Below are 14,838 nucleotides of genomic sequence, written 5' to 3'. Positions count from 1 at the left end.
CTCCATGCTCAATGTGGTACACACAAGGACACAGGACAGAGGTTGAGTCAACTTTAATCCATTTTAACTGGCTGCAAGCGTGATTTAGTTATTGCCAGCACCTGTTATGTGCCACAGGTAAGTAACAGCTTTTAATTACACAAATTAGAGAAGCATCACATGATTTTTCAAAGGGTGCCAATACTTTTGTCCGGCTCATTTTTTGGAGTTTTGTGTAAAATGATAATGATTTAATTTTTTTCCCATTCTCTTTTGTGTTTTTTACACTGCAAGCAAAATAAAAGAATATATTACTACCAAAGCATTTGTAATTGCATTTTCTGGGAGAAATTGAGCATTATAGGACAAAATTGCAGCGGTGCCAAAACTTTTGGCCAGCAGTGCATAGAGGGACCACTGGGCCAGAAAGAGGATTTTGCTGACGTCATCAGATCTATCATTTGGATCTGTCCAAAAAAAAATCTTACCAGCTGAGGTCAAAAGGAGTTTACTGCTGTAACTTAGCAATTCAGCACTAAAATTTTATTTGGTCTTTGCACATTTTCAGGATCTTTAAGGCTTTGTTTTAAATGACAGGACAACATTTATCAAACTGTTACAGCCAGTGATACAAGCCCTTAGGGAACGTGGTCAACTTTTGTTCTGTTGATTTAAATGCGTTTCCAGATCCGCACGAAAAGGTTTTTAGATTGTGTTGTGCATGAGTTTACAATAATGTATTGAGATGCATGAAAATAGTCCATTTGCAATGTAATACTGCATAAAGTTTTTCAGATTGTCATTTTAACTCTCAATACCTAAATTTAACGTCACGCTCCATCAATGGTAGTTGAAGAGATTTCTTTGCAAGTCCTCCAACATTTCAGTACTGTATCTGAAATGTGTAGAAGGTAGCATGTGCTCTGCATTCCTTACCATGAAAGTTATGCATTATCCGTCATGGGGGGGTTCACAATGAGGGGCAGGAACATGCGAAGGCGAAGAATGCAGCTGATTGTGTCTTTTATCAGCCGCCGCCACCACCTTCGGAGTCAGAAAACTGAGCCACATTGTAGTGGGACTCGTCAACACCCATTTTCTCAAGCTAAAAACCTCAAACTGCTCACTTGAATCATTGAAACACAGGTTTATTCCAGTTATAAATATACAAAAATACAATAAAAAGACTTAGCAGTGAATATTTACAACTGTGATACAAACATAACGAGGAGGGAAAAAAAGTGCTTGAGCAGTGGACTTTCATTGAACTGGCAACGCAGTGACGTAAAAGAATGATCTGCCAGTTGAAGTGCAATATTAGTAATCAAATTCCCTTTTGCTCTTTCTTCCCTTTAAAGGAACTGCTCCAGTGTGTTGGCATGTCCTTCCTGGCTTCCCAGATGCTTGTCAGCAGATTGGCATTCATCCAACTGGAGGGCAAACAACAACAACGATAACGATTATTGAAAATTCCTTTTCTGGTTTCGGTGTTTATTAATACAGTGAGCATATTTTCACCCACGGGAACACACTGGTACCTTCTAGTGAAGCGGAACTCCTACGCATTTTGGAAGAGAAACAATTTGGGCTTCAGATCTTCTCTGGTGTTATACGAGCTAAAAGGTCACAAAATGTGATCACACACATGCCCCATAGTATAGCATAGCATACAATATTGTAACAAAAGTTAACATACCCTTTCCTTTTGAGAAAGTGCCTATGCAGACAGATCGCACCGATGCATACAACTGCACAAAAGCACATTAGTTACAATGTGTTAGGTTTTTATCGAGTTACCATAAGGGTCTCAGTAAATGAGGAGCTTACCAAGGCATACGACCACCGCGCCGATTATAACAGGGAAATGATCTAAAAGACACACGCAGAACATGAAAAGAATGTGTAATACAAACATTCAACGTGTTGGAATTGTTAACTCACCAACATCCTTGTTGGAATCTTTGGCTTTGTCATGTATTTCTGCAACAATCAAAGGTCAGTTTATAAAGACCTTTTTAAAATATACGACGAGATCAGGACAAGACCACTAGAATATTGAAGCACTTTAAATCGTGTGATATCATATTAAGATTATTTTGGCATCTCTTATAAGTGTGTGTGACTGTACACAGCATGGGTGTGTGTGTGTGTGTATAGTATACATAAATGTATGGATACTAAGGCTAGGTTCATACCAGAGGTTTTAATACACAAATTCGATTTATCGTGTTTTTACAACTCGAGTCAGGCATTAACTTGACGGTCTGAGCGGGACAGGTTGCATAAAAGTGGACAATTTCAAATCCGATCTAGGTCACTTTCGTATGTGGTTAAAATCCGATCTGGGCTACATTTTTCCAGAATGTGGCTGCGGTCTGAACTGTCAACTCCCCCAAATCAGAATCATGCAACAATTACGTCAGCAAAAGAGCGAGAGAGACAGGGCGCTTTGTTAGTGATAGAGCTGTGCATCAACGTTAGCGCCTAGCTCGAACGCGGCTTTTAGGGAAGAGGTGAGCTTGACCACATTCATTAAAAAAATTAAATGGGGGTAAGCCTGAGAATGCTCGGTTTTCTTTCTGTGCTCCAATTGAGCAATATTTTAAGATTGCGTACACGACCGAGAGTCGGGGCAAACTTCGTATATGTATGAGTCATGCACGCACAGTGCGTGCATGCTATCAATCCATATAAACTTTGAATATAAGACTAAACGGGGATTACCGTATTGGTCCGGATATAAGACGGTGTTTTTTGCTTTGAAGTAAGACTGAAAAAGTGGATGTCGTCTTATATTCGGGGTCTAGACATTATTCTCATTCACGATGCTAGATGGCGCCAGATATCATTGAAGCGATTCTGTCATGACAGATCTCAGCTACTCTCAAGTTTAACCCCTGAGAGTCGAAGGACGCGCCGGCGCGTCCTCAGCGCACGTCGTCTTTGAAGCGCCCTCACGTTTTAATTACGTCACCCACATGCCGTTGGTTGGTCTCGTTTTAAAGTGCGGAAGTTGCGGTTTACTCTCGTTATTATTTGAAGTCAATCGACCTACGAAAAAGTGAGATTGTTATTTAAGTTTTACAGTTTTATTGTCCTCTCAAAAAAACATTAAAACGCTGCATGGATCATTTGTTTATGTCTATATTTCCATCATTTCTTGTCCTTTTTCAAAACGGAAGCTCCATGAAAAAAACACAAATCAAACGAACCCTTTCGAAGTCACAGTGGAAGCACAAAATGCGTTTTTTTTATATATAAATATAACTACCATGCGAGGTTCTACCGAACGAGAGGGAGGAGTGTTCTGAAGCAGCGAGGTGGCGAGCGACGGCCGTTTGGATCGAGCAGCGACTTTGTGTGACTTTGAGAATGAACGGAAAACTAAATTTAGCGCAAGCAATTGTGCTTTTTGATCAACTTGAGGAAGAGGATGGTCCAAATTCGATATCATCGTCTTCTTCGGAAGAGTCCTCGAGTGAAGATAGTGACGGTTTTGCACACGTGGGTGACGCCATCGACGAGCAGAGGTAAGCCAACTCACTTTTTTTTTTTTATGCTGAAAAAGTTTCTTTTGAAAGTTTCTTTTGATATTGCAAGACAAAGTTAATTTTGATGCAATATAAGTGTGTGTTTGTGTATATAATAAAATGTGCATATCAGATCAAAGTCGCACGTGCACTGTGGGTATCCCAGGCAGGAATTTATAATTTGTGGTGTTCTTTCTGTATGAAGATTAGGGATGTAGCACATATTCAGCTATGGTATTCTTTCTATTGTCATACATATAGATTTCCATTATTATTTATTGCTGTATATATTTTTATTTTATACTTTATTATTTTCATAAATACTGACTTTTTTTCATGTACATTTATAGTGACAATGAAAGTAAAGTGAAATGAAAATGGAAGGGTGGAAAGAGGACCGACACCCCATGGAAGTGTGGGCTGTGTGATGTAGCCCGTAACTTGTTTATTGTAAATATCTTTGAAAATACTTTTTTTCCCAATGTTATATATATATTTCCCCCCCCCCCCACAATCAGTCTTCTCAATTTGTGTATATAAATGTGTGTTCAAGAAGCTTGATTGTGTGTACATAGTTTTCATCAGGTGATGGGCCTAAACTCATAAAGAGATGGCCTCTAAACACTTTTTGTGGTAGATGGTATATATTTTTTCACTGTTCTTCACTGTTTGGTCTGCTGTATATAACCTGTTTTGACTAGAGCATGTATAAAGGCAAAGAACGCCTATGGCTATACCTGTTGTTTATGTTGAATTGTCAAATATAAGCCTATTTATTCTAATTTTTTTTGGTTGAATGTTCATCCTAACATGTTGAATAAATATTACAAAGTTTCAAAACGGTTCGTTACGCATGTTTGGTTGTCAATTGGACATCAATATTAAAAATTTTGACAAAACTATTTTGGAATTTTTAGTCTTTTTGGGCCCTAAATGATGATTTATAATTGGTCAGTGAAGGAAACAACAGTTTGGACATGAAGTTCAAGGTGTCACAAAAAAAGGGACCAAACCAGGCCATCGTAAACAATTCTTTCTTTGAAATATAAAGGCAACTTCAAAGGCATGCAAAATCAGACAAAATAGGCCCAGACCTTAAAGGGTTAACCAGTTTGCATTTTTTTATTGGAATGTTTTTCCTTATTCAGATTTGTTTCAAGACTACAGTTACAGTTAGACGTCACTTTGATGGTTAATGCAGTTATTGCAATTTTGTTGTTTTATCACAAGAGATTGGTTTATTTACATTTCAAAAACCAGAAGCCATTTATTTACGAATGTGATTGCACTTTAGTTTACATATTTCAATGTTCCGATATTAAGATTTGAATAAGGCAAAATAACATGCTTTTTCTCTCAAATATATTGTTGTAATCATTTGTTTCAGATGTACTGTAATTATTTTCAGTATAAAAATTAATTTGGTGTTCAAAAAGTCTTTTTTCAAACTTGAGTCTTGAAAAACAGGGGGTCGTCCTATAATCAGGGCCATTTTATATTCGGGCCAGTACAGTATATTTGTCTGTTATTTGTGTCCTCTTTTTGGAAATCAAAATATGATCACTCCAGAATGACGTTGAGCCAGCATTTGTTTTGATGCTCCTGCACATGAGTTTGCACAGCGCCTATCGGACTGCGAATTAGTGTGCATGCGTGATACTTGAACGGGCTCAGTGTACAAATGCAGTCTGAAGGGGCACGCCAAAAAAAAAAAACCCAAAAAAACAAAGAATCGGAATTGTGCATTAAGATCCGCGGTATGAACCTAGCCTAAGGGTGCAAAAATCAAATGACAACTGATCTGTTATCAAATTAATTGATTTGACTATATATTAACTCATTGCCTGCCATTTAAAGTGATAGACGTCCACTTAATTTAAACTGGGAGGAGTGGCTTTGAATGGTCCGTTTCAGTGCCATTGATAGCAAATGATCACATACAAACCTTCCAGTCAAAATGGATTGGACATCTCCTTCCATCAATGGCAGCCAATGTGTAAATGAATAATTAAGTGACCTTGTTTGACCTTATTGCTGAAATTTACATGTCTCAAAACATTCTCAAATTTCATCATCCTACATGAAAGAAAACTGAACATCTTTGTTCTCCTCCGCTTTGTTGTCACCTCGTGTCCAGCAACTTTGAACACAAGCCATCACAGTGCTTCTTAAGCAAGCCTCTTAAGAGTTCTCATAGCATGTGAGTGTAGGAGAAAAGACTGTGTCGCTCTACTGATTGTAATCTAAAATATGTTGTGGGTGCGTATACCTTGACGCGTGGTGACTTCTGCGTTGTGTGTGATAATTTTATCTTTGTGAGCTGCTGCTGCTGCCGCCGTGGTCGGTGGAGCCGCCGTGGTCGGTGGAGCAGCTGTCGTCGAAATGTCTGTGAATCATAGAGAGCCACCTATCATGACGTCACAGCAAACTAGAGATTAACATAGCTTTGAAAATGTGCTTTTCTGGAATAATTGTTGCCAAAATATACCAAGCCAGTTTTAGTTCACACTTTTAGCGAATTGACTCCCACTAAATTAGGATAAAGATCTAAAATTGAGAAAGTTATACATATAAATGTTTTAATTTTTTCAAGGGATGTCACTGATCCGATCATGTGATCATAAATCCGGCTGATCGGGCCATTTTTCAGAGGCTTGGAATCCGATTGTTAATTTTAAAAAATTATACATACTTTTTAGGGGTGTCAAACGATTAAAAATTTTAATCGAGTTAATTACAGCTTAAAAATTAATTAATCGTAAGTAATCACAATTAATCGCAATTCAAACCATCTAGAAAATATGCCATATTTTTCTGTAAATTATTGTTGGAATGGAAAGATAAGACACAAGATGGATATATACATTCAACATACGGTTACAATAAATCAACAAGATGGCATTACCATTATTACCATTCTGTTAAAGCGATCCATGGATAGAAAGACTTGTAGTTCTTAAAAGATAAATGTTAGTACAAGTTATAGAAATTTTATATTAAAACCCCTCTTCATGTTTTCGTTTTAATAAAATTTGTAAAATTTTCAATCAATAATTACTTACACAATGCTCATGGGTGCTGAAGCCTATAAAATCAGTCGCACCCAAGCGCCAGCAGAGGGCGGCAAAACTCCGAAAAACACAACAAGTACACCTTTCACTGTGGTGTCATTTTAATCTGTTTGAGCGGGGCATTTGTGCGTTAATTGCGTCAAATATTTTAACGGGATTAATTTTAAAAATTAATTACCGCTCGTTAACGCGATAATTTTGACAGCCCTAATATTTTTTTATATTATATATATTTTTTAAATTAAGGGCTAAAATGTAACAATAATCCAGAAATCCAATGGCATTGTATACATAATATATATGTTTTATACTTTGCAACACTCCAAGAAAAACTACTGGATTGTAACATGTTTGGGAAAAAAAACTTTTTTTTTTTCAGTATTGGATCAGGATTCGGTATCTGCAGATTCTCAAAATCGAGGACTCGGACTTGCGTGCAAAAATATGCGATCGGGACATCCCTAAATTTTGTCCAAATTGCTTGCATTGGAGTTTTCATTACTGCCCTCTGCAGGACTGGAGCACAGCAACTAGTCCAAACTGCCTTACCTTTGCATTCAGGTGGCGGGGAATTGTATTCACCCGTCTCGCCACATTGGATGGTGGAGTTTCCAGTCAGCACAAAGCCTTCGTCACATTCAAACTTGATGCTCTCGCCGTACGTCGGGGGGTCTTGTGAAGCCCACAAGCATTTCCCATTGTTCACCTCTGCGGGAAACTTGCACTTTCTAACTGATAGATGACACAAGCAAAAACTGCTGAGGACTACAATTACTAAAAATCTTTGTGAGCTGATAACACAAAAGTGGGACAATTACTGTGACACTGGGCTCTTCCCAGCCACCCTCGAGGGAAGCACTGCTTGTAGCTTGTCCCGCTGATCTGGTAACTGTGGAAACAGCACAGACATGGAAAAGTGAGGTAGCTGAGGGTTTTCCTCCTTGTAGGAGTACGCCCTCAGTCCCTCTAATCAGGAACAGTCATTCTGCATTTGTTTTGGCCAATTTTTAGCCTGGTCAGGATCTTAGTACTACTAAAGATGGCAAATGCTACATTGAAACCACAGGTCTTAATGCACGTTTTTTTTCTTTTTTTCTTCTCATATTCAATCATTTTATATGGCTGTTTAGACCTCCAATTTCATATTCTGTACATATAGGCACTAAAGTGGCCTAAATATACTGAATGTAAAAATAAAGTGGTACCTCAACATACAAAGTTAATCCGTTCCAGGACCTTGTTTTTAAGTCGAAATGGTCGTATGTCGAGCAGGATTTTCCCATAAGAATACTTCCATTATAATTCCATTAATTCTTCCACAGTCCAAAAACCTACACTAAATCCTTAATGAATGCTGCTGGTAGTATTGCAAATAGCAATTACACAGAGCAAAACAAAGCAATTATGAATAAAAATCGGAATAATAATACAATAATACTAATAATACTAATAATAATAATACCTGTAATAAGGTAACAAATCGGGTTCTAATGTGGCGGTGGGTGTTTTGCGTGGTGTACCTGAACGCACCGAATGGCTGACTGGACAGAGTGAGAGAGGATATTTTACTTTCACTTTGTTCAGCTGCGGACAGTAGGCATGTTGTGTTGTACAAGTTCTGAAATAAATGATTAAAAACCTGACGAAGCTGCCGATTTTTTTGGCGATGTTACCACAATAATTGTCACCTTAACTCATAAAGACTGATGAACAGAGGTCGGAAGAGGACAGTCGAGATCGTAGACAATGTACGGCTGTATTGTCGAGCCAGTTCACGGACAGACACCACGCTCACTGCCTGAACATAGGACTATCTCATTCACATTTTATATATATATTTATTTAGATTTTATACTTGCAAGTCACTTTTGACATTTTACTTTCACTTTGTTCAGCTGCGGACAGTAGGCATGTTGTGTTGTACAAGTTCTAAAATAAATGATTAAAAACCTGACGAAACTGCCGATTTTTTGGCAATGTTACAACAATAATAATTGTCACCTTAACTCATAAAGACTGGCGAACGGAGGTCGGAGGAAGACCGTCGAGATCGTAGACATTCTACGGCCGTATTGTCGAGCCAGTTTACGGACGGCACACCACACTCACTGCCTGAACATAAGACTATCTCATGCACATTTTATATTTACATTTATTTAGATTTCATACTTAAAAGGCACTTTTGAGATTTTAACTTATCCTGCGCTGTAAAGGGAGATGCACCCCAATTCCATTGTACAATTGTATAATGATAATAAATGTTTATTCCATTCTATCATATATTTTTCTATCATTTCCATCTTCATTTCAATGGTAAGCCTCACCTTTTTCCTTTTTTCACACCCTGCACCAACATTGTTGGAACCCATGTTGAATTTTCTCACAAGAAAATCCGCCCTGCGTCCGTCTTGCGGGAAAACAAATCGGTGTCATAAATCGTTGTATTTCAAGTATGTCGTGGGATGTGGGAACAAATGGCGAGTCAAATTTTACGTCGGATGTTTCAACTCTAAAATATTTTAACTTACTTGGCTGTCACTCCATTGCACACCATTTATGCTTACCTCACACTGTTTCACCCGTAGCTGAGCAGTACATTGACATACAGTGGGGAGAACAAGTATGTGATACACTGCCAATGGGGTATCAAATACTTGTTCTCCCCACTGTAATCTTTGCATGAATTACCATTTCAGCTCCCTGGCCAGTCACATTCTGTAAAAACTAACCCACGTCAGAGTTTAAAATAAATAACAATGTGACTTGGCACGTTCAGATTATCATGACAGAATGCTGCTCGAGTCAGTTAAAAGCAAATAGATAGGATCGGATTGGTCACTTCAAGATGCAGTCTGAATTTAAGTGAACCTTTTCATCAAGTTTCTTCGAAATGTGGATTAAATCGAGATATAGGTTAACATATACACAGTGTTGACAGTAACGCGTTACTTTCTTTCAGTAACGAGCAATCTAACGCGTTAATTTTTCCAAGCCAGTAATCTGATTAAAGTTAGTTTCCTCGGTGCCTGTGCGTTACTATTTTGTTGTTGCCTCATACTGTATGTAGAATGAAGAATATTGTAGTCATGTACGAAGAGCATTTGAAAAGAAAATACAGCGCTTGAGTTTGGGAGTGACATCACATCTCACGTTTTCTCATCGGGGGGAAAAAAAAACGGGTCACGTGTATTACCATCCTGCCTGTGCGCGCGCTGTCTGCCACGGCGGTCAACAACATAGCCTGGCTAGTGGCTACCTTTTAGGATGCTAACAGTAAAGGAGCCGGAAAGATACAACAAACGGCTGCATTTGCTCACTGGAGATACAGCCAATACTTCACATATCCGTCCAGTAAAGATGACAAAAATATCTCCGTGCGTTCCAAACTCTGCGCAGGCGCAGAAAGACTGTCAACCGCTAAAAACTCGGCATCCAATTCAACAAGGAAGCAATTGGAATTACAGCACAACACGAAAAAACTCGAATCAAAGCCGAAAGGTAACGAGACAGCCAGCCCTTCTACAGTTTGTAACCAGCCTTTATAATATGTGTAATTATGTACATTTTATACTTAAGAGTTTGTAATCATAGGCGTTTTACATTTGTGGGACTGGGGGAAAAGCATGTTGAAGACTGAAACATAAGTCAAAAGTTTGGACACACTTCATGATTTTTGCAATTTATATATTTTCACTACTATTGTATATTCTCACTGAAGACATCAAAACTATGAACGAACATGTGGAATGGCCAAAAAAAGTGAAATAATTGAAAACAGGTTTTATGTTCTACATTCTTCAAAGTATCCACCTTTGAGGTGTCTCCAAACTTTTGGCCAATACTGTATATATATGTATATACACATCTTGACACTGTTCGAGTTCAATCAACTGTTCATGTTGTTGTTGGTAGTGTTTGAAAGCTTAGGTTTAAAGAAATTCTAAATATCCATCTTGCCTCCTCTGGTGTAGTTTTGGCTTAGCAAAGCAAAAGAAAGTCTCCGAGGTGCTAGTCTCATGATCTGTTCGAAAAATGATTTTGACCCATTATGAAAACTTTACGTTGTAGGATTTTTGTTCATTTCATTAATTTTTATTGTTTGTTTTATTGCTTTACAACTTTTGGAGACAACATTTTAACGGCTAGGTCTTTATTTCAAAGGGGAAGTTCAGAATTTTTAATTAGGCTTAATCTTGGAGTTAGCGGGGGTTTAATTCGTTGTTGGGAGTTGATTTAAACAAATTTTGTGCAATTTTTCAGTTATTTGTTAGTTTTAGGGCTTCGGAATGGCTAAGCTAGGGCGAGTCAACGGATGGTCGGCTAATTAAACCCCCGCTAACTCAAAGATTAAGCCTTATGTGAAAAACTCAATTACACGCGATGACATTTTTCAGTTATTTTTATGTTGAGGCAGCAAAAGGGGGAAAAAATGGTAAAAAGTAACTGATAAGTTACTTTTAAAGTAACTTAGTTACTTTGATAATAAAGTAACCAGTAAAGTAACTAGATTACTTTATTTAGGTGTAATCAGTAATCAGCTATTAAATTACTTTTTAAAGTAATCCGTGGCAACACTGCATATACAGTACATTATATGCCAATGTGATTGCAGACTAAAGCTCTTTCAGATCCCAAAAGGGGAAAAAAAATATTTTCAGTAACAACTAGGAGCATAACGACACATCGATCTGAATCGATTTATTGATTAAGATTGAAGCGAAATCAATCGAAACGCAAAACATCGCAGAACATTGTCGTCTTTTAGATATGTCGTTTTGTTAAAAACATTGCTTTTAATTTAAATATCTGAAATCTTTTTAGAAAAATGTTGACCAAAAAAATGTCAAAATTGCTTTATATTTTCATAACTTTAGGGAAAACCCTTAGCTGTGTTAAATGTGTACTGTATATATTGTATCAAATCAATTCTTGTAAGACTGTTGGCAAATTGTATTGCCATGAAATCGATGATTTACACCCCTGGTTACAACCTGCCCAAGAAATAAAGAGTGACAAATACAACCTAAGCTTTTACTTACAGCACCCACTTGTTAGGTTGAGCAGTGTGGCTTGAAACATGACAACAGATCTCAAAAGAATTACACATTTAGGAGAGGAATATTGTGAATAGAACTATTCTAGGTGCTCGCACTAACCATCCCAAATCTAAAAATTAATTAAATACAGTGTTATTTTTTTTTCTCCACACTCACCCTTTATCGCAGCTGACTGTCATAATGTCGCCAAAGAGGGTTCCAGCACTGGTGTTAAAGATCATGTTGGGCTGAGGTTGAGGGACACCACAGTCGAACTCTAGGGTTCCAACAATGACGAAATAAAACAAGGCTCAGTCACTTGTCTAGAAGTCCAATGACTCAAATGACAATCCCAACTCACTTTTGCAGACGAGCTCAATTGCAGTCCATTTGCCTCCCTGGCAATATATAGCATCCGAGCCTGCCTCTTTTACGTAGCCGTTGCGACACTCCAAGGTGACTTTGGAACCCTCTGGAAAATCATCCATCAAGTGCGCCTGGTCGGTCAAAACACTTGTTTCCCCTCTCTGAGGCGTGAGACAGTCAGCTAGATGAAAAACAGGCCAAATATCAACACAGGGATAAATACTGTACATGGAACGAATGACTCCAGGAATGTTAGGGGAAAAAAAATCTTTGTTTAAAGCAAAGAGGGGAAAGCCAACAATTAAACATTTGAGAGACTTTTGGCACAGACACATTGTTGTGATACCACGTGGAGCTGCGCTCTCATCTATTAACAATTAAGGGGTGGATGAAGGCAGCTATTGTGTATTTTAATTGAGGAAGATTTTGTCTAGTTGTTAACCCTTTATAGACTACTCTTACCTCATTGGCTGCCATTGACAGCAATAGACGTCCAATCCATATTGACTCCGAGTCAAAATCAATTGGACATCGATTGCCCCTCAATAGCAGCCAATGAGTTGAATACTATAAAAGTTTTAAATCTATCTAATAATGTTGTTTTCCTGTTTATGTTCATTTTAATTCTATTCTCTTTGTGAGTATTTAATTAATTTATACGTGTATTTACATATTCAAGAAATATATATATATACATATAAAAAAGACAAAACATTATAAACTATATATTATCATCCATTGTTATTTTCTTGTTTTGTTTTAAGTACCAAAAATAGTCACATCCGCTAAAAGTTTAAGGATTGTATTACAATTATCGTATTGCATTGTGTTTGTTGTGTGCTTTATATCATCAGTGACTGTTAAATCGTCTTTACTGAAGATCAAAGGAGACTGGAAATGACAACAAGATATACCGTATTTTTCAGACTATAAGTCGCAGTTTTTTTTGTTTTTTTTCTCCATAGTTTGGCTGGGGGTGCGACTTATACTCAGGAGTGACTTATGTGTGAAATTATTAACACATTATTATGTCATTTCACATGTTGTTTTGGTGTTTTGCAGCGACACTGATGGTTTGTTAAACTTGTTAGCATGTTCTTTATGCTGTTATTTCAATAACTTAATAGCTATGTTACGTTAACGTAGCGGCCACGTTTGCATTTTTTGGTTCATTCATCATGTAACATTATCATACTGTACACTTATTCAGCATGTTGTTCTCTGTTTTTTTTTTTTTTTTTTTAATTCTAAATTGCCTTTCAAGTTGACATGTCTGTTCTATGTGTTGGATTTTATCAAGTAAATTTCCCCCCAAAAATGCGACTTATACTCCGGTGTGACTTATATATGTTTTTTTCCTTTTCAATGGGCATTTTAAGGCTGGTGCAACTTATACTCCGGTGCGACTTACAGTCCGAAAAATACGGTAGCCATGACGACAATTTTTACAGCAGAAACAAACACAAAGTACAAAGGAAACGGACTGTTTTCCCAAAATTTTGCTTTGGATCGGGAGCCAACTTTACGCAGGTGCTAAATATATTTCAGTGACTTAGTTTTATATTTATTGATTTAAAAAAAAAAAAAAAAAAGGTTAACATGATATTTTTAGGACAATTTTATATTCGGGGTATTTAGAACCTGAAAGAGGGCTCAAGATTTGGATTTTTGCACTACCAGAATTCTGCCACTACTACTGTAGAATGAACACAGCAGTCATTCACTTTTTTTGCATGGAATATGAATATCCAAGGGGAAAAATGTGGAATAGGCCATTACAACCCTGAATCAAAGTCATTCAAAGAATAACAGTATATCAGTGTATAACAAAGGTTTTATCTTCAAAGTCAAAATCAAAGAATAACAGTATATCAGTGTATAACAAAGGTTTTATCTTCAAAGTCAAAAAACAATACACAATGGGGCAGGAGAAAAGAGCGGTAAAATTTTGCAAATGAAGTGAATTTGAGATAAGACTACACGTGTAAACAGGCAGTTAATGTAATTGCTATAGTCATTCGAGGTAGTAATAGTCTGATCTCTTTCTTATTTTAAAATGGTAATAATACATGTTGGAATAAATTATACACGCATTTGGGAAAAGACCAGGTCCTATTGGTACAAAGGTCTTTTTAAAAACAAGTTTATGACTTTTTAAAAAGTTATGAAATTTGAAATTAGTCAAAACGACTGCTTTGGCGGTTCAAGAAACAAAGTGAGCTTTGATCAAATCCAATAAGCAAAATTATAATTTTCTTTTGTTCTCACCTTCTGATCTCCATACAAAGCTGCAGCAACAGAAGATGAAGAAAATAAGAGACGTGAACTTCATGTGTGTTCTATTCCCCAATCCAAAAGGCAGCTCCATGTTCACTAGTAATCAAGCCTCGCTACGTTCACACTGCAACTTGTCCGGCCGGCAAAACAGATGCGGCTTTCTCCACGCTCGAGTCCTCCCTAATAAGACGTGACTGTCAATTGCAATCACTGGGACAGGAAGCATGCGAATTCTGCTTTCAAAATAAAAGTACTGTTAAAAAGAAGCTCAACAAAGTGTGAGCTGGTGCTTTGATCATATTCATAAATATACTCTACAACATATATTTACAGTCTGATGAGATTTGACAGAAATGTAAAAGCTTGAACGTGTTGAATTAGATGTTAAATGTAAATTGGAAAGGCAACCTCGGCTGGCCTGGGAATGCCTTGGGATCCTGCCGGAGGAGCTGGTTGAACTGTCTGGGGAGAGGAAAGTCTGGGCTTTCCCCCTAAAGCTGCTGCCCCCGCGACCCGACCTCGGATTAAACGGTAGATGATGGATGGATGGCTAGGAAACAGGCATGCGGACTACTTGTT

General features: G+C 37.5%; 1 protein-coding gene and 1 long non-coding RNA gene across 2 annotated transcripts in view; one reads left to right on the top strand and one right to left on the bottom strand.

Annotated features, from left to right (window-relative positions):
- LOC130921707 (uncharacterized) overlaps window positions 1–3,917 on the top strand; it is a 23,111-nt gene extending 19,194 nt beyond the window's left edge. The window contains exon 3 of the long non-coding RNA XR_009064394.1: window positions 1,338–3,917. This is a non-coding gene — a long non-coding RNA (uncharacterized LOC130921707). The remainder of the gene's footprint in view (window positions 1–1,337) is intronic.
- im:7151449 (complement decay-accelerating factor, GPI-anchored) lies at window positions 1,112–14,838 on the bottom strand. The gene is made up of 12 exons (XM_057845919.1): window positions 14,668–14,838; window positions 14,251–14,439; window positions 11,978–12,163; window positions 11,794–11,893; window positions 7,399–7,469; window positions 7,130–7,312; window positions 5,779–5,895; window positions 1,921–1,959; window positions 1,807–1,848; window positions 1,676–1,727; window positions 1,518–1,595; window positions 1,112–1,409 (listed from the first exon to the last, which is right to left on the bottom strand). The coding sequence occupies exons 2-11, from the start codon at window positions 14,348–14,350 to the stop codon at window positions 1,538–1,540; spliced, it is 948 nt and encodes a 315-aa protein (XP_057701902.1). The 5' UTR covers window positions 14,351–14,439; window positions 14,668–14,838; the 3' UTR covers window positions 1,112–1,409; window positions 1,518–1,537.

Source organism: Corythoichthys intestinalis, chromosome 9 (assembly GCF_030265065.1).
Source record: "Corythoichthys intestinalis isolate RoL2023-P3 chromosome 9, ASM3026506v1, whole genome shotgun sequence".
Taxonomy (NCBI): Eukaryota; Metazoa; Chordata; class Actinopteri; order Syngnathiformes; family Syngnathidae; genus Corythoichthys; species Corythoichthys intestinalis.
Note: the sequence above shows the minus strand (reverse complement) of the source record. Positions and strands in the feature narration are given on the sequence as shown.